This window comes from Antechinus flavipes, chromosome 6 (assembly GCF_016432865.1).
Source record: "Antechinus flavipes isolate AdamAnt ecotype Samford, QLD, Australia chromosome 6, AdamAnt_v2, whole genome shotgun sequence".
In the NCBI taxonomy this organism is placed as follows: domain Eukaryota; kingdom Metazoa; phylum Chordata; class Mammalia; order Dasyuromorphia; family Dasyuridae; genus Antechinus; species Antechinus flavipes.
This window is the reverse complement of record NC_067403.1, coordinates 222,823,689-222,846,133: the sequence shown is the minus strand read 5'-3', so window position 1 is coordinate 222,846,133 and position 22,445 is coordinate 222,823,689. Positions and strand designations below refer to the sequence as shown.

Genomic DNA, 22,445 nt, shown 5'->3' with positions numbered 1-22,445 from the left:
GAAAGTGACACAAGTAACCTTGCACAGCCCCCCTCACTTTAATATATTTGCATATCATGGTATCATCTCCCTAATGTCATGGTCTTCAAGAATAAAGGATAAATAACAACAACAATATAATTTTTTCTTGAAATGAATTTTTTTCTAGCTTTCTAAAGAGATTCTCTGGTAGTTTAATCAGTATTTTGAATGAATAAAATAATTTAAGATAGAATTTGCATTTTTCTTATATCAGCCAAAGATTCACTTCTCTTTCCACAAACAGTTGATACATTAATTCCTGTTATTCTTGCTAAATAGACTTGCAAATATTTTATTTATTCTAAAATTATTCTAAATAAGAGTTCTCTATCTTTTCCTGTTGGAAATATGTAGAAAGGCTGATAATTTATGTGGGGCTATTTTACTTTCTTCAACTTTGTTGAAGTTATCATTTCAATTAAATTTTTAATTGGCTAGTTTTCTATGTATATCATTATATTAGCTTCAAAACTGCCATAGCTAAAATTTCTGGAACTGTGTCAACTAATAGTTGTGATAATGAACATTACTGCCTTAATGTTGGCAGGATCTTGATCAACTTAGGATCTTTTTGGAAAGACCTTTAGTTTATCTCCATTACATATAATGTTAGATTCATGGTTTTACATCAATATTGTTTACCATACTAAAAAAAAATACATTTATTCCCACGGATTTTAATTCTTATTAACATGTCTATAGTTTTTGCTAATACTGAATCAATTTTGCATTCTTATAGGCTATACCTGGTCACAGTGTGCAAACATTTTTCATATGCTGATGTTGACATTATACTGATCTTTTAAGTAATTTTCATATTGATATTCATATTGCTTTGTAATTTTTTTCTCTGTTTCTGTCATCACTTGAAGTATCAAGATCACTTCTGACTCATCATAGTTATTTGGTAGTATCTTTTCTTTTTTTCCTAGTGTTTCAAAGAGTTTATGTAATATTAGAATTATTTTTTCATTGACTTATAAAGTCATCTAGTCTAATGGCTGTTTCCTTTTGAATTTCATGAATAACTTATTCAATTTTTTTGGAAGTTGGGTTATTTAAATTCTCTTTTTCTTTATTCTATTTCTCTGGGAATTTTATATTTTACAAATAATAATTCATTTCATTTAAATGGTCAGCCTTGTTAACATATAATTGGGAAAGATGCTCTCTAATAATTTTGGAATCAGCATGGTAGAATTCAAAGATCCCTGAATTGAGTCAGAAAAAATCTGAGCTCTGCCAGTTAGTATGTAGATCATTTTTAATTTCTTCACCTTGAGGAGAGGGGAGGAGTCAAACTAGATGGCCAGTTCTAAATCTGTGACCCAATGATATTTTTTCATTTTCATTTGGTGTGATTCTCTCTTTTCATACTGGCATCTTATTTTTTTTTCTTTCTCTCTTCCTTTAATCAAACTAAATGATTTTTTAATTTTTTAAAAAACAAGCCCCCCCTTTTTAATCAATTTAACAGATTTTATTTTTACTTTTAATTTTGTTCATCTTTAGTTATTACATTATTTAAATTTTGATGTTTAGTTGAGGCTTTAAATTTTGTTGTTTTTCTAATTTATTTTAGTTTTGTGACCAGTTCATTGATTGTTTCTCTCGTTTTTTGCTGATTAAAGTGTTTAGAGCTCTACTTTCCCCCTTCAGGACTGTTTTGGCTGCATCCTAATATGCTCTTTAGATAAAGGGTCTTATGGAATCCTTTGTAGCATTTCTTTTCCTCCTAATTCTCTGCAATAAATAGATAGTGGAGCTTAAGTTGCATTTATTTTCCTGATACTTTTTTTTTTTTTTTTGGCAAATGCTTAGCATAAGCACTATAACACATGAGGTGAATAACTAAATCATAAACCTGTGTTTCTTGTTGCTATTGGATGCATATTAAGACTGACTCCCCCAATTCTATTATTTCTCTCACCAAAAAGAAAGCTTGTGAGCCATCCTTTCTTTAGCTACAATTTGCTTTTGTCTTCTGATTTCATTCAAAGTCTAAATGTCAAGATTGATAGGATTCAGAGCTAAGAAAAATCTAATAACACTGTAATGGCTCTTTTCCAAGGTGCAGAACCCAATCTATCTATACCTTCTCAACCAGGAAAATTCTTATTTATGTCTTCTTAGAAATCCTCTAAGAGCATCTAGCTAATATACAGGGGAATTTCATCTGGTTCTTTCAAAATTCTGTGGCTCTGCAGAGCATGTGTGCTGTCCCTGGTAAAGTAATAGCTAGTACTTATCCTAGCTTTAAGCTTTGCAGTATTCTATATACACTTTTTTATCTGATCCTCATAACAACTTTGGGAGATTAGTATTCTTATGACCATCATATTTCAGATGACGACACTAAGACTGAAAAAGATTCCTCAATTTGCTCAGGGTCACTCATTCAATAAGAATAAGGAGCAGAACTTTAATTCAGGCTTCCTGATTCCAAGTCCATCGCTGTATCCACTACCCCACCTTTAAAGTCACACTGCATAAAAAAAAAGCCAATTTCCAGATTTTCCAATCCTTGATGATCTCTCTTATAGTATACCTTAGGCACAAGATAGCTGGTAAGATGGTTCATCCTACTTATACCTATTATGTATCTTTCTATTGTCTTTTGTCACTTGAAATTTAGATTATTCTGAAATTGTGGGGTTATGGGTCTTCTAAAAATGATGAATCATATATGTTTACTTTTTATCCATTTCCCTTTTTTTAAAATCAACAACTTCTTTAAGGAGACCAAATGTTCCATAATTCACAGTAGGGAGAATATTACTGTTAAAGTTAGGTTTGTTGAAATATCTTTAAAATTGGGTCCCTAATATAAGAACTCACATAACATTAATGGCAGAATTCCTTAAAAATCTTGTTGTCTTCAGAGATTTTTCCCATGTATCTCAGAACATAGGGATGACAACCAAACATTGTTGTTCTACTATAATCATAGATAAGAACAGACTGTTATAGAAATACTGGCAAATCTGCTTCATTTCACATCTATTTGTTGTCTTTCCAGTTTAATCTACAACTGCTTTCATGATGATCTGATTTAGCTTGGTCTCACACCAAACTCTTGGCAGGCTCATTTCCCATCACTAGCTTTTCACTGTTTTGTGAAGTGATTTTACTCATAACATCCTGATACTTCATGCTGCTTTTGGGTGCATATACAGACAAATCCTTCGATAGCTTTTTAAGAAAATACTGTGATCGATACTTTCATTTAACTGCTAGTTCTTTGTGTTTGCTGATTTCACTATCTATTTGTTCTTCACTAAATAAAGATCACACATTCAGAATAACCATCATTGCAAAAGCAGAACTGGGGGCCATTCTGTATTTTACCTATTATCTACATTACTGGACAAAATTTCTATCAACCTTCTTGTGAAGAATCTTTTGATACTTGATTTTGAGTAGCAAATGGGTCTGTCTATAACTAAGCTCATACTAATAAGTTTTCTAGCAGGGTAGAACCTTCTAGAATATGTAATATCCTGCCCATACTATGAGAACTGTGGCTGACCTCAACATGAATATGAGGCACTGAAGCAGAAATTTTGGAGATCTAAATCTGTAACTCAAAAATCATATTCAAGAAATTATTACAATTCAATTCAATTTAAAATCATCACTGTCTACCCTAGAGTTCTGTTTCTGTGCTTTTTTCCGTTAACAATTCTGCTATTGTCTGTAGATCTGAAAGCAAAAGGCAACTTCTTTTTTACAAGGGGCATCTTCAGAAGGTAAACTCACACTGAGAGACAACAGATTAAGGTGGAGAGAGTCCTGATCATGAAGTCAGAAATAACTGGGTTCAAATTCTGCCTCTGATATTTACTATCTGTATCACCAACCTCTAAAGCTTTAAATGACAGAAGTGTGGAAGAAGTTCACACAAACAATGAAATTGAAGGGCCATCATACTTTGACATAAAGCCATATAAGCAATGAGGAATTGTACACACAAGAATTAAAAGATCACTTTTTAAAAAAGAGAAAATTATAGAATATTTAATGCTTTAAATTCTATAAATCTTAATTGTGCTTGTTATGCAATAGGAGAGATAGGAAACATATGTTAATTCAATCCTTGATTCATTCAACATGGATTTATTATCTGCCCATTATGTGCCAAGAACTCTGCTCGGCTCTGAAGTTTTAAAGAAAAATAAATTTAAAAAGAATGTCATTGTACTCAAGAAGCTTATAACTAGGGACAAATGACAAGACAAGTAAATGTGAAATCTGTGCTAAGTAAAGATGAGTTAGTTTAAGGAGGAAAGGTGCTAACACCTGAGGGGCATCAGGAAACAGGTTTTTTTCAGAAGGAGACCTGAGCTGGGTTCTCAAGGAAAGCAGGGACTTCAAAGTCTGGAAATGAAAAGGAAAGTCAAGAGATTAAATGATTTATACTATTACATAGGTATTTGAACTCAGGTCTCCCAAATCCATATCCAGTTTCCTTTCCACTGTACTATAATGGTTCCCATTTGTCTTCATTAATTTTAATATAATAATATTTTATAAGTGTCAAAGATCTTTAAAATAACTCTATGGAGGAAGCTGGAACAGATATTATTTTTGTTTTATGGACAGACTAGTCAGGATACTTTTTCCCTCATCTCTCCCTCTTAACATCCCTGGTTTTACTTACGATTTAATCCAGTTGCCACCTCTGAATCCTATCTTCGTTCCTTCACTGCAGATACTCTTGTTCCCTCCCACAATTCCCCTGTGTTCCCCCAGAGGGGATGGCTGGTTTCACTTCTTCCTTGGTATCTTTCATCCTTAGCACAGTGTCTGGCCCATAAGGCAGGATATGTATTTGAATTCTGTTACCCCATACCCCATACAAGGCTACCACTCTTGTGAAAAATAGCAGGATCTTGCAAGTGTGGGTTCTTTAGGTGTTTTCATTCAGCACAATCTCTCATCTACAAATCATAAAGCCACAAAAGTAGGGGTTGATGCAACAGCATAAATAAGGCCTTCTTATGTTTATCTGGATTTTCTTAAGGGTGTCTGGAAGGTCCAATGAAACCGAATATAAAGTACTTTGTAATATACTAGAGAAATATCAGCTGTGATTATTATTTCTGAAAGTAGGATTCTAGTTGGGTTTGTATGTAAATTATTTTTAACACATCTATGTATTCACCTTTCTGCACCTTCACATGACTGCTGTACTTTGAGCATGTCTGGTTTTACCACAGATGGACAGAGTTTTGCCCACAAGGATCTTACCCAGATAACTTGGCAGGTGTCCTTTGAAAGTTTCTGTGGCTGAAAAGTTAATTACTTTTCAGTCAATCTAGTGATGAGACTCTCAAAACAAAAGTAAGCTGGAGTTCTAGTGGAAGTCAAATCGTCCATCCCTAGGAATATGTCCTTTGGGAAGCTTTTCTAGCTTACTGAAATCTGCCAAAAAACGATTCCCTGGCACAATCTCTAAAAAGTCCAGGCTCATTCTCATGTCACGAAAGTCCTTCAGAGTAGGACACTAGAATGGCACAATCTTTGAAAGTCTATGGTAGTTCTCATGTCACAAAAATAGGACTTTAATGGACATGCTTCACATATTCTTGTAGATAAAAAAAAAAAAAAAACTTTTCCATTGTGTTTACACATACATAAACATATATGTATGTATGTGTATGTGCACACTTGTATAGTGGAAAAGTCAAATTATTTTTCAAAGACAAGTTAGCAGCTAAGCTTAGAATTTCTGAGTTTCTGCTGTCAAGCCTAGTTCTTATTCTGCCACTAATTAAATATCTGACCTTGAGAAAATCAATCTCTGAGTCTGTTTCTTTATCTATAAAATCAAGGAAATGAAGTACATAAATTTAAGGACCCTTACACTTCTAACATTTTACATTTTTATCATTTAAAATTAAATAAAAAGAATTGATTAATCACTGACGATATTCAAAACAGTGTGCTAGGTCCTGGGGATAGACACAAAGATGAAATAAAGATATGTCTCCTCAGGGTCCAAGGATTATTTTCTACCTATAAAATACTGTGTTTTTCTTATGGGGCCAATATTTGACTCTTGGTTATGTTTGTTTCTGAGTTGGAAGAGAGAATAATATATGGTTTGTTGAAAAATGATAGAAAGGACCTGAGTAGGATAGGGTCAGTGGGAACAGAGTAGGAAGAGAGAAAACTACTCAAAACTGAGGCTGACTTAATGCAGACACTTTTAAGTAAACACTTAGGAAAGATATCATGGAATAGCTGATACCCACGTAACCCACAAGACTTACTTATCTAAAAATAATCTTCATGTTAAGCAAGAAGAAACATGAGGTATAGAAATTAAAAAATTGAAGGTGTAGTTCATCATTTTTTGTGGGTAAGCCATAATCATCCCAATGGTGTGCAGTATGATCTTATTAAATTATGTCAAAAAACTGCTAAAATATCTCTACATTTTAATGATCTGGTTGAAATTAAAATTAAGTTTAGTTCCCTAAATGATGAGTAATTCTAAGGTAGAGGCAGCCAACCTCAAGTTCCATTTATAAACAACCCAAATATACCTTCTCAAGTTCTTTAGTTCTTTGGGAAACTTAAGACGCAACGATGAAAAGAAACTATAATACAGTTTGGTTGGCTACTTTTCTGACTCTGGCAAATGGCAACAGTAAGTGATGTGTTTCAGAGTTCCAACCAAAAATCTTCACTCTCCACTGGCATTAAATAACTACAGCAGAGGTATTTTTTGGCTTGGAAAACTTTCATCATGGGACACAGCTGGGAAACAACTTTGGCTTCAAAAAGGAAGACTATAATAAAGCGCCTCCTAGCTAGATTCTGGTAAAGGAGGTTTATGATGGGGAACAGCAAAAGAGATGAAATGTTTCAATAAAGCCCTTAGGCTGATTTAGTTAGCATTCACAAAGTGAAATAACCTATACATCACATACCCTTTGTTAGCTGGTCGTTTAGAATAGAGGTGTGAGTCACCAGATTTTATTTTAGGAGCTGGGCAATGCAATGTTACTTTCCCCAAAATATTAAAATGCAGAAATCTGAAAACTAAGGAAGGCTATGTCATATCTGATACTGGATGCTTATCAACTCCAGGAATGGATCAAGAATTGCCTCTGCTCTTGTCATTCCACGTTCCACACCTTGGTAGGTACCAATGATAAATCACTTCATGTAAAATCTATTATTAAACTAATCAGAAAACTACAGTGATAGAAAAAAAAAATTGGGAGCTTACCAAACAAAAATAAAGCTGACATCAGAGAGGGAGAAGCAGAATTAGATCCTGCATGATTTCAGGAACAAATAGATCCCTCTGGGAGTTTGGGGGATTAATATATTTTTTCTCCTCCCCTCTCAGACACTGTTTGGAATTAATGAGGATACCTGCAACAATGCTGGCAAGCTGCTGGGTTCTGGTGATAGGGTAGATCCTGCGTGCCTGAACGATTGCTGAGGCGATTTTCTTGGCACTCTTCTCCTCCCCGTATGTTCTCAGGATCAACGCAAGTGCCTGTTGATCTAAGGCGTTCACAACATCAGCAGCGGTGGGCATGTCAGGGTACCTACGCACAAGAAGAGCCAATTAGTTTATTGACGTCAGCCTTCATTGACGAGAGGTGAAGTTTTAGGGTTATGAGACACAGAGGACTTTAGAGGTTTTAAAATAAGAGATTAGAATTTTGTAAAAAATAGGAGGAATGTTCCCTTTACTACCATATCAAATGGTTCTATTTATAATATTAACAAGTATATAAAAACAATTGAAACCATCTTAGTACTTATAAGAAAATTGTCTTAAAAGGGCTCCTTTAGCCTAAAACAGTGAGAAATATTTAGTATCTTTCTAATTCTATATCATATCTATGTTGTCAGTCATTCTGAATAATGTTTTCAGTTTGTCAGGTAGAGGACCTGCCAGGAACATCAGAATTTAGAGATAAATAATATGACAATATTGAGAATGAGAAAATGCATTTGCTACTTTATAAGTGGGGCTAAATAAAAATTCTGAAAGGGCCTGAAAAAAGATACAATTGGTCAGTTTTGGGCATGAGAACATCTTGAGGAGTCACAATGACAATGATGTCATTTTCTGACAAGGAATATTAAGAACTAAAAATAGTGAAACAAAACTGAAATGCTAACTCAATCATCAAGTAGTTATTATATATATTCTGGATAATAATACACTAGTCACTGGAAATACAAAAACAAAAACTATACTTCCTCCCCTCAAGGGACTTCCATTTTATTGAAGGAAACAACATATATGGATGGATGAATGGATAGATATACACATCCTATATACATGTTGTTGTATGTGTATATATATGTGTGCATATACACATATAAAGTATATACATACACAGTATATATTTCCTTTAAAATGCAGGAAAAAAGGAGAAATATCATTTTTTAGCTAAAATTAAAGAGAAATTAGTATAGTTGAGGGGAAAAGGAACATCAGTATTTCAGAATATCTTAATTAACATGCTATATAAAAGAGCCATGAAAACCTGAGGGCAACTGAGACCTGACTTGGTTTTTTACTGGGATAGCTTAGTTAATTTGGCATTTATCACATGCTTACTATGTACCAGACACTTTCATAGGTACTGGGAATATGAAAAGAAAAATCCCTTCTTCAAAGAATTTACTTTCTCCTGAGAAGGAAACAACATATACACAGATAAGAAAATATAAAATATTTACAAAGTAAATTACAGAGCTAGCTATGATAATGAAGGTATTAGGTGAGATAAAAGCCAATATTATTACTTTGAAGTTAGCAGAGCTCTTCATATACATTCTCTCATTGGCATTTCACAGTAAGTGAAGAGAGAGTTGCTGTAACTATCCCCACTTTACAGACAAGATAACTGAGGCTTAGAATGGTTATGTGCTTTCTTGGGGTCATTCATCTAGTAAACACATGAAGCAGGAGTCAAATCCAGGTCTTCTTATATTTAAATCCAGAGGTTTGTCAATCTGACTTGAACTTGGGGGGTCTCAAGAGACAGAGTTGATGAAGAAAAGTATTGCAGATATGGGAGGCAGTTGGGATAATGGCACAAAGGGTGTAATGAAATGCCACATATGGAAAAGAAGGAAAGCCAGTTTGGAACACAGTAGGCATGATGGGGAGTAATACAAAAGCAACTTGGAAAGATAACAGCTGGATTGCAAAGGATTTTCAATGCCAAAAAGGATTCTGTTTTCTGTAAAAATCACTGTAAATGCTGCTAAAGCTTAATTCACAGTGAAATGACAGGGGCAATTGTTGAGGGGTAGGGGAGATGGAATTGAGAGGGGAGAGGTTGGAAGGAGGCTACTAGAACAGTCTAGGATAGAGGTAATGATAATCTAAATTTGTTTCGTGAATGTGTGAATAGCAAGAAATGTGGTGGGTCAGAATGACTACAAGTTGTTAATCAACTTGGCATAGGAGTTGAAGAGTTGAGCTTACTTCTAGGTTAAAAACCTGGATCACCAGAAGGAGAGTGACAGAAATAGGAGGAAAAAGGAATAGGTTTAGTGGGAAGAATGATGGCATCTATTTTGGCCACAATGAATTTGAAATTCCTATGGGACATTCAAATGGAAATACCCAGGAGGCAGCTGATAAAGTTGGGGAGGGGGGGAGATAATGACTGGATGTGGAGATCTGACAGTCATTTGGTTACAGATTATAACTGATTCCCATGAAAGCTGATGACCTCATCAAGAAGGAGAAAAGAAGGGGTTTCTAAACAGAGTCTATCCATAGGATACAAGACATGAACAATGGTCCAGCGAAGGGTGCTGAGTAGAAACAATGACTAGATATGTAGGAGAATTATCTATGTGGTCTTATAGAGAACAACATCATAAATTCTCGAGTAGGAGAGTTTATCCAAAAGTTGTGGTTTGTTGTCAACATTATAGAATGTTTTAGAGAAGTCAAGAATGAAGGGCTCAAATAGAGCATTGGATTTAGCGATTAAGATTTAATAGAGAATCTTGTAGAAAGTACTTTCAGTTGAGTGATGGAGTCAGAAGCCATGTTGCAAGGGAGTGAGAAATGGATGAGATTTGAGAGAATGGAGGGGACTACACAGAGAGCTTTTCTAGGAGTTTGCCTATTATTTACTATAGGTTAAAGTAAGACTCCTTACAGATGAGCCAAAATCTTATCTGTGTGATTTTTTTTCCTTCTTAGAACTTTCCCTTCTAATATATTGAAATCCTATTTATACATGCTCTTCATCTTGCCTGCTTCAAAGAATCACAGGAATGTACATCATGAGCCACCATATTCTTTTGTTTACACATTACTTTTTCATTTGAAGTTGGTGGTCGCTAAAGATAACCAGGATTTAAATTTGGTTTATTGTGGAAGGTCTGAAGCTGCTTCTTGTACAAAAACTGAAAAGAAGAAATTTTCTGGGCATCACTTTGTGATTGTTGCCCAACAACCTCAATTTTTAAACATGAGAAGATATTGGTGATTTTCCATTAATCACTCAAGGTATTGTTCTTCCTCTTTATATTCCCTGACAATTTGTCATATTTCCAGTCCTATATCACTAAGTTCCTTTTGGATATTCTGAAATGGATGTTTCAAAGACAACTAAAATTCAACACATTCAAATTAGAACTTACTATTTTTTTCACCAATGCACCCTTCTCTATTTGTGCTGAGGGAACCAACTTCCTCCTAGGCATCTATATTCATAATCTTGGAGTCACTGATGTTACTTCGTAAAAATTTGGTAACTCTTTTCATGAGAATATTTATGCATATTCATGAAAAATAACAAAATGTCCCATTTAATTACCTGGGAGAAAATGATCTATAACATTCAAAAGTAAAAACTTAGCTTTCATGACATGACATTCTCTTCCTCTTAGCTGTTGGTTTCTTCTCAATCTCCTTTGGGAAGTGTCTTCCAGTGTCCTGCTGCCTGGGCATGTCTGCTCTGGGATGTCTTTTTTCCTCCCTTTACACTTTCTCAATGATCTCATAAGCTATCTTTATTCACTGACTTCCAAATCTCCATATTAAGCCCTAGTCTCTCTCCTGAGCTGCAGGTACCTATCACTAATTGGCTCCTAGACACATCCATCTAGATGTCTTAAACATTTCAATTTTAATATTTCCAAAGCAGAACTGATCTTATTAAATCACACTTTCTTTCCTCATACTCCTAATGTCAAGCTCCTTTTTGTCTCCCAGCCTCAAAACCCTGCAGCTGTCCCTCCCTTCCTTACAGGAACTTGTCCAGTCTTGCTCTTGCCCACTGCCTTCCCCATTGCTCCTCACCAAGGCAGGCCCTCATGACCTCTTGTCTAGACCACAGTCAATGCATCGATCAGACTTCCCACAGATTTGTTCATGCAGCACTGACCTTAGTGTACAAATTATCCTCCAGCTTCTGCATTGGTCCCTCGGGGGCTGGGGGGGGGGAAGGGAGGGGGACAACCCCCACTCTCCAGTGCCTCCTCCCCATAGCTTACAAGAGGAGCTGAGGAGTTCCTTAGGACACATGTCCAATGTGTGACTGAGGATCAGAGTGGGAGTCTCTGCTTTGGGACTTAGGGCCTGAGTGACCTTGGAGAAAGTCCTGGGAGGAGCCTCAATGTAAAAGACAGCAGCAGAGCTAGAGCCCCATCCTCACAAGATACTCCTTCCTTCTCAAGAGGCCTTAGGACATCTCCATTACCTTGAGGGCACAGCACAGCAGGGTGAGCCTGAGCAAGCCACTTCAGCTCTCTTTGACTAAATTGGTTGGAGAAGGAAATGGCAGGAAAACCCCAGGAAGATCCGTGGGGAACAAGAGAATCCGAAACAAATGAACACCTGGAAGACCACATCTGGTGCAGGGGCAGAGGGGTAGGCCCAGATGGGAAGACCCGGCTTCCAACATTGTCATGGACAGGTGGCTTCACTTCTGATTTCCAAAACTATAAACCCGGGCTATTGTGAGGGCCAAACCAGGTAATGTTTGAAAGGTCTTCATGCAATGCCAGCACGGAGTGGGCAATTAATCAATGCTAACTGACTCCCCTTCTTCTAGGATACAGTGTGAACTCCTGGATTGGGCTGAAAGGCATCTGCCATGTTTCCGGATAACTACAATCACTCTGCTTCCTAGTCCCATGGCTTCTTTGTTCTTCTCTGGCTCTGTGACCACTCTCCTGGCTTTCCTCGGGGCTCCTCCTCCAGGCTCCTCTCCCGTGCTACTTCCTATAGAGAGCCTTTCCTCTTCTCCCCAGGTCTTAGTGCTTGCCCGCTTCTCAAACTGGCTTCTCTCTTTGTTTATTCTACAAACCTCACAGTAGTAGAGCCATTCCTTAAGAGTTACACTGGAAACAAAGTAAGGCTAACATTTTGTTGAGCTCAACAAGTTCAATTTCGTCACAGAAAACTACTAATTGGAAATGTGAAACTAGAGATTTTTATGCATTGGAAACTTCATTTTGGCTAATATAGCTACAATGATAAAGGTAGGAAAGTCAATCCCTTTCTGAGTTTGTGACAATAGTGAGAAGTGACTTTTCTTAGATTTAAAAATTTAAGAATATTCATTTTAGAAAATGATTACTTTGAATATAAAGACCAAAATACGCAGAAACACAGAAATCTACAATGGCAAACAGCCCTTCCCCGCCCAAAAAAACACCCAAAACCTAAAATTGATTTATTATATATGTGTAGGTTTAGGTATGGGTGAGTGATGGGAATTCTACAGTCGAAAAAGGAAATTAAATTCAGAGTGTTGTTGAGAAATTGATTTCTTGTTGTGAGAAGAAGTGTTTTATCAATACTCACCTGCCACCATCCATCCTCATGTCCAAGGGGCCGTCTTTTCGAAGGGAAAAACCTCTTTCAGGAGTATCAAGTTGCATGGAGGAACACCCGAGATCCAGAAGAACTCCATCAACAGTCCCGGGCTGTACTCCAGCTTTAATTAACATGGCCTCAGCTTGGCTAAACTGGCCTAGCAAAGCTCGAATCTGTTTTCTGGAAACAAACCATACACAGAGAGAAATAATTTTGTTAATATTAATGCATTTCCTTTCTTGGCACCATCAATGGATAAAAACTCATCCAAATAAGTATCCTAGAACCTAAGGGCCTTTGAGGTACACTAATCCAGCTCTACAGATGGATCAATACTTATTAGGTAATATCAGCATACCCTACTAAATGATCAACTATAACAAGTAGAACAAAATCTAAACATAGTAATAGAAAAATGTCCAATTTGCAAAAAATCATCTTAATCTCTTTGCCTATCTTAAACTTTATGCATAAGTGTATCAATTTTTTGAGTGTTCCCTTGTTAATTGTGAATAAAATAATTGTGAATAAAAACTATATAATCCTTGATTAGTCAAGAAAGAAAGAAGTTAATACATCTTTAATATCTTCCCATACTAGCCATATTTTAAAGATTAAGAAGGTAAAGTATTCCCTTGAAAACATGACAAAACACCAATTTAAAAAAAAAGGGAAGTTACATTTAAGTTTGAAAGGATTTGTATACTATGTTAAGACAAATTTAATACAAAAAAGGTCATTTTGACTTTTCTATTTTTAACCATGATAAAAAAAATAAAGACTATATCATCAAAAACAATCCTACTGGGACTAATAAATCATTACTCAGAAGCCAAAAAAAAGCTGTTATGTTTATTATTTGTAGCTTTTTTCCTTATATTTTTCTTGCCCTCTAAATAGCTAAAATAAGTATTCTGTACATTCCCACTTGTAGAACTTTATCTGTGAACCAAATTACATGTCAATGTCAATCTATTTTAACTTAAATGAACAGGTAAGTAAATTTTATTTTAATAGACATTTCAAGTGAATGTTTTAACATTTAATTGTACATTTAATGTACATTTATACTTTAGGTAATAGTTTTACGGGAGTATGCATTATATCAAATGATTTGTAGTTTAAGGTCACTCACTCACTCAATCACTTATTCACTCACATAGTTCATAAATATGACAAAAGCTTAATACGCCAAATACAAAAAACAACGTTCAAGATAATATATAGATGAATTGGCAAATTCATTCTCACTACTAGAAAACTATTTCAAAGCAAAGGTATTACTGATGACATCATTTTTATGTGAGGAAATCATAATATCATCAGAACAATATTAGAAAGAGGCAAATTATAAGGTCAATAAAAGCAGAAAACAGGTCATGTCCCAAAGAAGGAGTAAAAAAGAGGATTGTGTAAGTAAATGATTAAGAGTGAAGCTAATGACAAAGGTAAGATGCAGCTTGTAGAAGGCAGTTGTGGTAGAGGTAAGGAGTGGACAATATGAACGAGATGAGTTTGCCTCTGGGACTTCCTAAATAGTTTCCTTCCCTTCCATTCCTTGTTCATTAGATTAGCTGTAATGTTATGAAACAGAAAATCTACCCTGAGTAGGGATGGTGACTATTACATGAATTGTAAGAATGATTTTGAAAGGAGAAAGATACAACACAAGTACTAAAAAACTACCAGGAAATTTTATCCAGGAAATTTTAAAAATTATACATGATGCATATATTGGATTTAAGATATATTTTTACCATGTTTAACATATACTGGACTACTTGCCATCTAGGGGAGGATATGGGGAAGGGAGAGAAAACTAGAATACAAGGTTTTGCAAGGGCTAATGTTAAAGAATTGTCCATGCATATATTTTGAAAAATAAAAAGCTTTAATAAAAAAATAAAAATTATACATGGAATTTTTTGCAATTAATATTCAAGTTATATATTAGAGAGATTAATTTAATTTAGTTCACAAATCTACCAGCTCTTCATATTCACCTTTGTTAAATGTAAGAAAATAGGTTAAAGGAATTAAATGAAGACAATTTAACAATCAATAAAACCTACAGAAATCACAATGTTTTTGGAATGGAATGAAGGAAAGGAATATTTCAGAGACAAGAAAAAAATAAAGATGAAATGAAGTGTTTTCATTTTACTACTGAAGTCAGGCTTGATCAAGCATCATGCAAGGGTCTTCCTACACTCTATTTTCACAATGAACATCCAGTCTACCCACTCACTATGATATATTACCCTTGGGTGTCTAAGATATTTTCTGTTTTACTGATGCTTTTTATTTTCACACAACAGTAATTTTTCAATTCCTACTCCCTGCCCTCTTACAATGCCCTTCTATCAGCCCCCAGTCCTCCTTTATAACAAAAAATAGTTAATACCAACCTACACATTAACTGCATTTAGCTTCGTATATAAAATCCTATGCACTTTAATTCCTTATTTCTGAACTTAGAAGAAAAGAGATCTATTTTGTGTCTATTCTCCAGAACAAGTAGTTGCTACAGTTAATTAAAATTTGATATTTTTCTGGTGTTGTTTTTATTCATATTACTGCAGTAATAACGATCAGCTTTTTTCCTGGTTCTGCATTTCACTGTCTATCAGTTTATTTTATGCAAGTCTTTCTATGTTTCTCTGAATTCTTCATGTTTGTTGCTTCTTAAAAACAATAGTATTTCACGCTATTCCTATATTACAATTTGTTTGGTCATTTACTAATCGAAAGACATATTATTTCTTTCCAGTTGTGGCTATATTAGGGTACATTTTAGAATATACTTTCTAATATCATACCCTATACCAAAATAATATTGAATGGGTTCATGATTTATACTATACTTTTTTATACATGATACTATAAGCAAATTAGGATAGCAAGGGATAGTTTACCTTTTAGTTATTTGGGAAAAGGAGAAATTTATGACCAAACAAGAAATATAGAACATTATGAAATATAAAAAAGTTTGATTACATTAAAAAGATTTTGAACAAACAAAACAAATGTATTCAAGATTAGAAAAGGTAAGCAGAAAGTTAGGAAATAATTTTTACAGTCAAAGTTTCTGGCAAAAGCCTAATTTCTAAAATATATAGAGAACAGAGTCAAATTTTTATTTTTATTTAAAAAAAATTTTATTATTGCTTTTTATTTACAAAACATATGTATGGGTAATTTTTCAACACTGACCCTTGCAAAACCTTCTGTTCCGAATTTTCTCCTCCTTCCCCCCATTCCCTCCACTAACTGGCAGGTAGTCCAATACATGTTAAATATGTTAAAGTATATGTTAAATCCAATATATGCATACATATTTATATAATTATCTTGCTGCACAAGAAAATTGGATCTAGAAAGAAAGAAAAAAACCTGAGAAGGAAATAATAACAGAAAAAAAAAGAAAATGCTATGTTGTAGTCCACACTCATTTCCCAAGTGATCTCTCTGGGTGTAGATCACTCTTCATTACTGAACAATTGGAACTGGTTTGAATCCTCTCATTGTTGAAGAGAGCCACATCCATCAGAATTGACCATGTTGCCATGTACAATGATCTCCTGATTCTGCTCATTTCACTCAGCATCAATTCACATAAGTCTCTCCAAGCATCTCTGAAATCATCTTCCTGATCTTTTCTTACAGAAAAATAATACTTCACAACATTTATATATCACAATTTATTCAGCCATTCTCCAATTGATGGGCATCCACTCAGTTTCTAGTTTTTTTGCCAATACAAGGAGGGCTGCCACAAACATTTTTGTACATACAGGTCCCTTTCCCTTCTTTAAAATCTCTTTGGGATATAAGCCCAGTAGTAACACTGCTGGATCGAAGGGTATGCACAGTTTGATGATATTTTGAGCATAGTTCCAAATTGCGCTCCAGAATAGTTGGATTTGTTCACAGGAGAACTGAGTCAAATTTATAAGAATACAAGTCACTCCGCAACTCGTAAATGGCCAAAGGATATGAATGGACAATTTTCAGATGAAGAAATTAAAGCCATCTATAGTCATATTAAAAAAAAGCTCTAAACCACTATTGATTAGAGAAATGCAAATGAAAACAATCAAATTGTCTATTGTTTAAGTTTCTTGGCCATACTGAAATCTCTAGGCTCATTCATTCCCAAAGAATGAAATAATGCTTTCCCGATCCAACCCCATTCTCTTTATTCCTATTTTTTAAAAGTAAGGTGATACCCTAGTTTTTAAAATTTAGAAGGATTGGTTACCTGACAAGAAAAGATAATGATAAATGTTGGAGGAGGTGTGGGAAAACTGAGAAACTACTGCATTGTTGGTAGAGTTATGAACTGATCCAGACATTCTAGAGAATAATTTGATCATAAAAGAGAAAAATGGACTCACATGTACAATTGTACATGTACAAATGTACAAAAAGCAGCTTTTTTGTGACAGGAAATGGGAAATTGAGTGGATATCCATCAACTAACTGGGGAATGACTGAATAGTTATGGCATTTGAATGTAATGGAACGCTACTGTGCAATAAGAAAGGAGTAGGTAAATTTCAGAAAAACCTGAAAAGATTTAAATGAACTGATGTTAACTTAAGTGAGTAGATCCAGGAGAACACTTTACCCAGTAACAGATCATTGTGTAATGATCAGCCATGACAGACTAAGCTCTTCTCAGCCGTATAGTAATCCAAGACAATTCCAAAAGATTTAGGATGAAAAACAATTCCAATAGATTTAGGATGAAAAATGACATCCACATCCAAAGAACTATGGAAACTGAATGCAAATCAAAGAATACTATTTTCACTTTTTTTTCCTTCTACAACATGACAAATATGGAAATTTGTTTAAAGTGACTGTACACATATGTGTAACCTATATCGGGTTGTTTATTGAGGAGGGAGAAGGGTAAAAAGTAGGGAAAAAAATTGCAAGTTATCTTTACATGTTATTGTAAAAAAATAAAATACTATTAAGAAAAAAATTATCTTTGGAGATTTTGTGTAATATAGAGGAAAGGACTCTAGCTCTGGCATTTAAAATCAGGATGATCTGAACTTGAAATCTTTTTCAGATACTAGTTGTGCATCTCTGAACACATCATCTGATCTCTCCTCAGTTTCCTCTTCTGTAAAATAATAGAATTAGAATAGATGGAAACCTAAAAATAATTTTAGTATTTTAAGTTCCTTGACTGTACTGAAACCTCTAAGCACATTCATTCCCAAAGACTTAAAAGAATGCTTTCCCTACCCCACCCATTCTTTTTTTTCATATTTTTAAAAGTAAGATGATACCATAAATTTTAGACATTTAGAAAGAATTGGGTAGTAGAATTAGACATTTTTTCTTCATTAAAATTGAATAACTTATCCAGATGTACTGCATTACCTTTATTCAAGTCAGCATTTATTATCTTAAGAAAAATGAAAATCTTCAAATGAGGGGGAAATTAAAATTGTGGGCCAAAAGAACAATATGTCACCCTTCTATTATCTCTCAATAATTGAGTTTATGATTGTTCATAATGATGATGACAGTGATGGTGTTGGGGATAACAATGACCACACAATTTTCAGAAACCTTGTTAGGGGAAGATTGTTCAGAGTGATATCAGACATGATGATTTTCTTTTTATGGTGGGGAAAATCAACTCCATTCCCTACTGGTACCCTTTCCTTTGATGTTTTGTCCTATGTCATAGGATTCTGGATCTTAGAACTCAAAGAATCTTAGAACTATCCAGCTTCATTTCCCTCATGATACAGATGAGACTATTACGGTCCAGGGAAGGATTAAGTTGTTGAATCCCTTGGTCAGCAGAGAAGGATTCCTATCCAGGCCTCTAGAGAGTGTTTTGGAATTATGCCCAAAGGATTATCAAACTGTGCATACCCTTTGATCCAGGGTGTCTCTACTGGACCTGTATCCCAAAGTGATCATAAAAAAGGGAAAAAGAATTATGTGTGCAAGAATGTTTGTAGCAGCCCTTTTTGTAGTGGCAGGAAAACTGGAAAATGAGGAGCTGCCCATCAGTTGGGGAATGGCTGAAAATTTATGGTATATGAATGTTATGGAATATTTTTGTTCTATAAGAAATGATGAGCAGGTTAATTTCATAGAAGTCTGGAGAAACCTGAATGAACTGACACTAAGTGAAGGTGAGTAGAACCAAGAAAACCTTGTACACAGCAACACCAAGATTATAAGATGATGCTCAACTCTGATGGACGTAGTTCTTTTCAACAGGAAGGTGATTCTGGCCAGTTCCAATGGACTTTTGATGGAGAGAGCCTATCTACACCCAGAGAAAGGACTGGGGACTGAGGGTGGATCACAACATAGCATTTCATCTTTTTTTTTTTTTTTTAACTGTTTTTTGCTTGCTTTTTGTTTTCTTTCTCATTTTTTTCCTTTGATCTGATTTTTCTTGTGAAATATAATAATTATGAGAATATATATACAAGAATTGCACATGTTTAACCTATTAGATTACTTGCTGTCTAGGGGAGTGGAATAGGGAGAAGGGAAGGAATAAAATTTGGAACACAAAAGTTTTGCAAAGGTGAATGCTGAAAATTATCTATGCATATGCTTTGAAAATAAAAAGCTTTAATCAAAAAAAGTCCAAAACACTCTTTGATCAAAAAAAAAAAAAAGTACATACTTGGGGAATTTTTGTAAACTTAGGATTTAATTATAAAAATCATAGCCTTAAAACCCTTTCATGTACACCAAGTATGTCCCAAATGTTGCAAGTGATAATATATTCCTGATTGCCAGATAATTCCACATTGAAAATGAGAGTGAGGAAACAATATTTTTTGTTTTACTTCTTAAAAAAAAAAATTTAGTAAAACTTGGCTTGATGCATCTGTTGCATGATGTTAGAATAAACTTGTTTTCTCCATAGTTTTCCTAGGGTATATAAAGAGGGTAGCTATTTAAGAATGAAACCTACATTTAATAATTGCTTCCTTGCAGAGCTGTGCAGTGAGCTGTGAGTAGGAATTTTGAAGAGAATGAAGCATTTAGAATTAACAGAACATACAGGGAGACACAAATCGCTCAGCATCTGTATTAATTCTTTCTCAGAGGGGAATGTTCTCTTCACAGTTTCTCAGAAGCCTCAGGGCAACAGGCATATCTTTCCAAAGGGGAATGAATGTGGAGCAAGAAGAGTCAAGTATAGCTCTTTCAGGACCTCATTCTCTCCTTCCAGTAGGTGGGTGGAGTAAGTGGGGATTTTAGGAGCTGCATTCGGAAATTGACTATTTTAGAATTTTATTTAGTGAGGTTTAAAGACTCAAGGAAAAAACTATTTTAAAACTCATATGAAAAAGTGAATTAAGAAAATGTTAAAGTTTATAGAAACTTTACAATAATATTTAATCTGATCTTCTAATTTTACAAAATGTCTTTAGTTTTACACATGAGAAAACAGACACCCAGAGAAGTTATCTCAATGGTAGAAAGAAGAGAGAATCTGTCTAAAGCTCTACCCATTATCTCCTATGAATGCTCTATACCAAATTTCCTATTAATGCAATGACTGAAGCAATGACTAATAACTAGTATCAATGCCAAGTATTGACAGATTTCTATAGATGGAGAAATTCTTTAAATGTTCCTGTTTTCCTGACAGCATCAAGCCCCAAGATTCAGAGACTTCCAGAAGAGATATCTAAATACTCAAAAACAACTGGCCCATCCATCCAAACAAGAAAGACTAAATAAATTCAGAATATTTCCCATATTTCAATGTGAATTTTTATGAAGAGCAGAAATAGTCAATCTTTTTTCATGTCATGGATCCCTTTGGCAGTCTGGTGAAGTCTATGGGCCTCTTCAGGAAAAAAAAAAAAAAAAAAAGCACAATTGAAGGAAATTTTAAATTTTAGTTAGAGGTTAATGAAAAGAAAAAGGTAATTTTTCCTATCTAAATTTACAGATACACTGAAATCTATCCATGGATTCCTATAGGGTCCATTTATCTCAAATTAGGAAACACATTTTTCAAGCGTGTCTGAATTTCTGGGATGATCTAGGCCCAGAACTGAAAAGGTGGAGAGTTCCCCGAGTTAGCTTTGGGGACACTGTTAAACCCTTTCACTGACTTAAAGCTTATGAAAGTAAAGGCCAGTCTTTTCAACATAACATTTTAATCAGTGCTTCCATTTATCTCCAAAAAGCTAAAAATGAATATCACACAGAGGGCAATGGAAAGATAGTCACAATGGGTGTGAGCAGGTAGCAATATATAATCCACATGAAATGGCAAAGAGCAGCAATAAAACATGTCTTCAAGAAATTATATGACAGGAAGAAAAGAAGGGCTGATCACATGATAAAGAACTACAGGTGGATAGCCATAGCGCTCCATAAGAGCAAGGAGGGCCTGCAGCATATTTGATGGATTCCCTGAGGCAAACTTACAGAAGAACATGGCCACAAGTTACCGAGGATAGGTGACAAGGATAGATGTGATCTGTATCATTGGAGATAACAACTTGAATTAATGAGAACATGACTCCATTTGAATGTTTGCATACCTACAGATCTCATTCATAAATCCTAACACTAGATTAATACAATGCTAACTCCTTAGGACTTTTCTTACTACAACCACAGTAGTTATTTTCAATTTTATGAAATGATTGTAATTTGCTAATCTTTTCACTCTACGTAAGTGACTGCTGAAAATTATCTCAGGAATAAGTGTAGTCAAATATTCTTATTCTTGACATCTAAAAAACAAATTACCAAATATTGTGATAATGAAAAAACATTTCCCTTAGTTATCAGAATCTTCTTCACTATTAAAAGAAAAAAATCTATGTTATCTTCCTCGAAGATTCTAACTTCTCCAAACTAGAACAATAATGTATCAATCAAAGTCAATGTAAAGGGTACGATTTTAAATTATATTAGATGCATTCATAATAGTCAAACCAAGACAGCAATAATGACTATGAATATAATTTACTCAAATTATCATCATTATTTGTCACTTTTTTCCTCAGAAATATCTGTAAAAATATGAGTCTGTTATCCTACAAAAGAACCAGCTAAGAATAAACAAATTTAACACTAGTAGGTTGACCACTGGGCTATGTGCTCTTTAACCATGGTTATCTATGACAGTTGCAAGATTGTAGAAAAAGGGCAGAGGATTCTAAGAATCACAGCTTTTAGTCTGTCTACAACACTTGTAGATGTTCTAAGTCTGACTTTCTGGCTTCCTTCTATTTTTTTTTTCCTTTAATAAAGCTTTTTATTTAGAAAACATATGCATGGGTAATTTTTTCAACATTGACCCTTGCAAAACCTTTTGTTCCAAATTTTCCCCACCCCCTTCCCTAGCTGGCAAGTAGATCAACACATGTTAAATATGTTAAAATACATGTTAAATCCAATATATGTGTACATATTTATACAATTATCTTGCTGCACAAGAAAAATCAGATCAAGAAAAAAGAAAAACTGAGAAAGTAAACAAAATGCAAGCAAATAACAACAGAGAGAGTGAGAATGCTATGTTGTGGTCCACAATATGTTCGCATAGTCTTCTCTCTGGGTGTAGATG

At 34.6% G+C, this 22,445-nt stretch overlaps 1 protein-coding gene across 3 annotated transcripts in view; it reads right to left on the bottom strand.

Moving 5' to 3' along the window:
* Positions 1 to 22,445, bottom strand: part of METTL15 (methyltransferase like 15) — a 180,912-nt gene that overhangs the window by 19,901 nt on the left and 138,566 nt on the right. For all 3 annotated transcript variants that reach the window (XM_051966581.1, XM_051966579.1, XM_051966580.1), the window contains exons 4-5: positions 12,839 to 13,030; positions 7,411 to 7,589 (exon numbers count right to left, since the gene is read on the bottom strand). In XM_051966581.1, the coding sequence (XP_051822541.1) occupies positions 7,411 to 7,589; positions 12,839 to 13,030 (371 nt within the window). The remainder of the gene's footprint in view (positions 1 to 7,410; positions 7,590 to 12,838; positions 13,031 to 22,445) is intronic.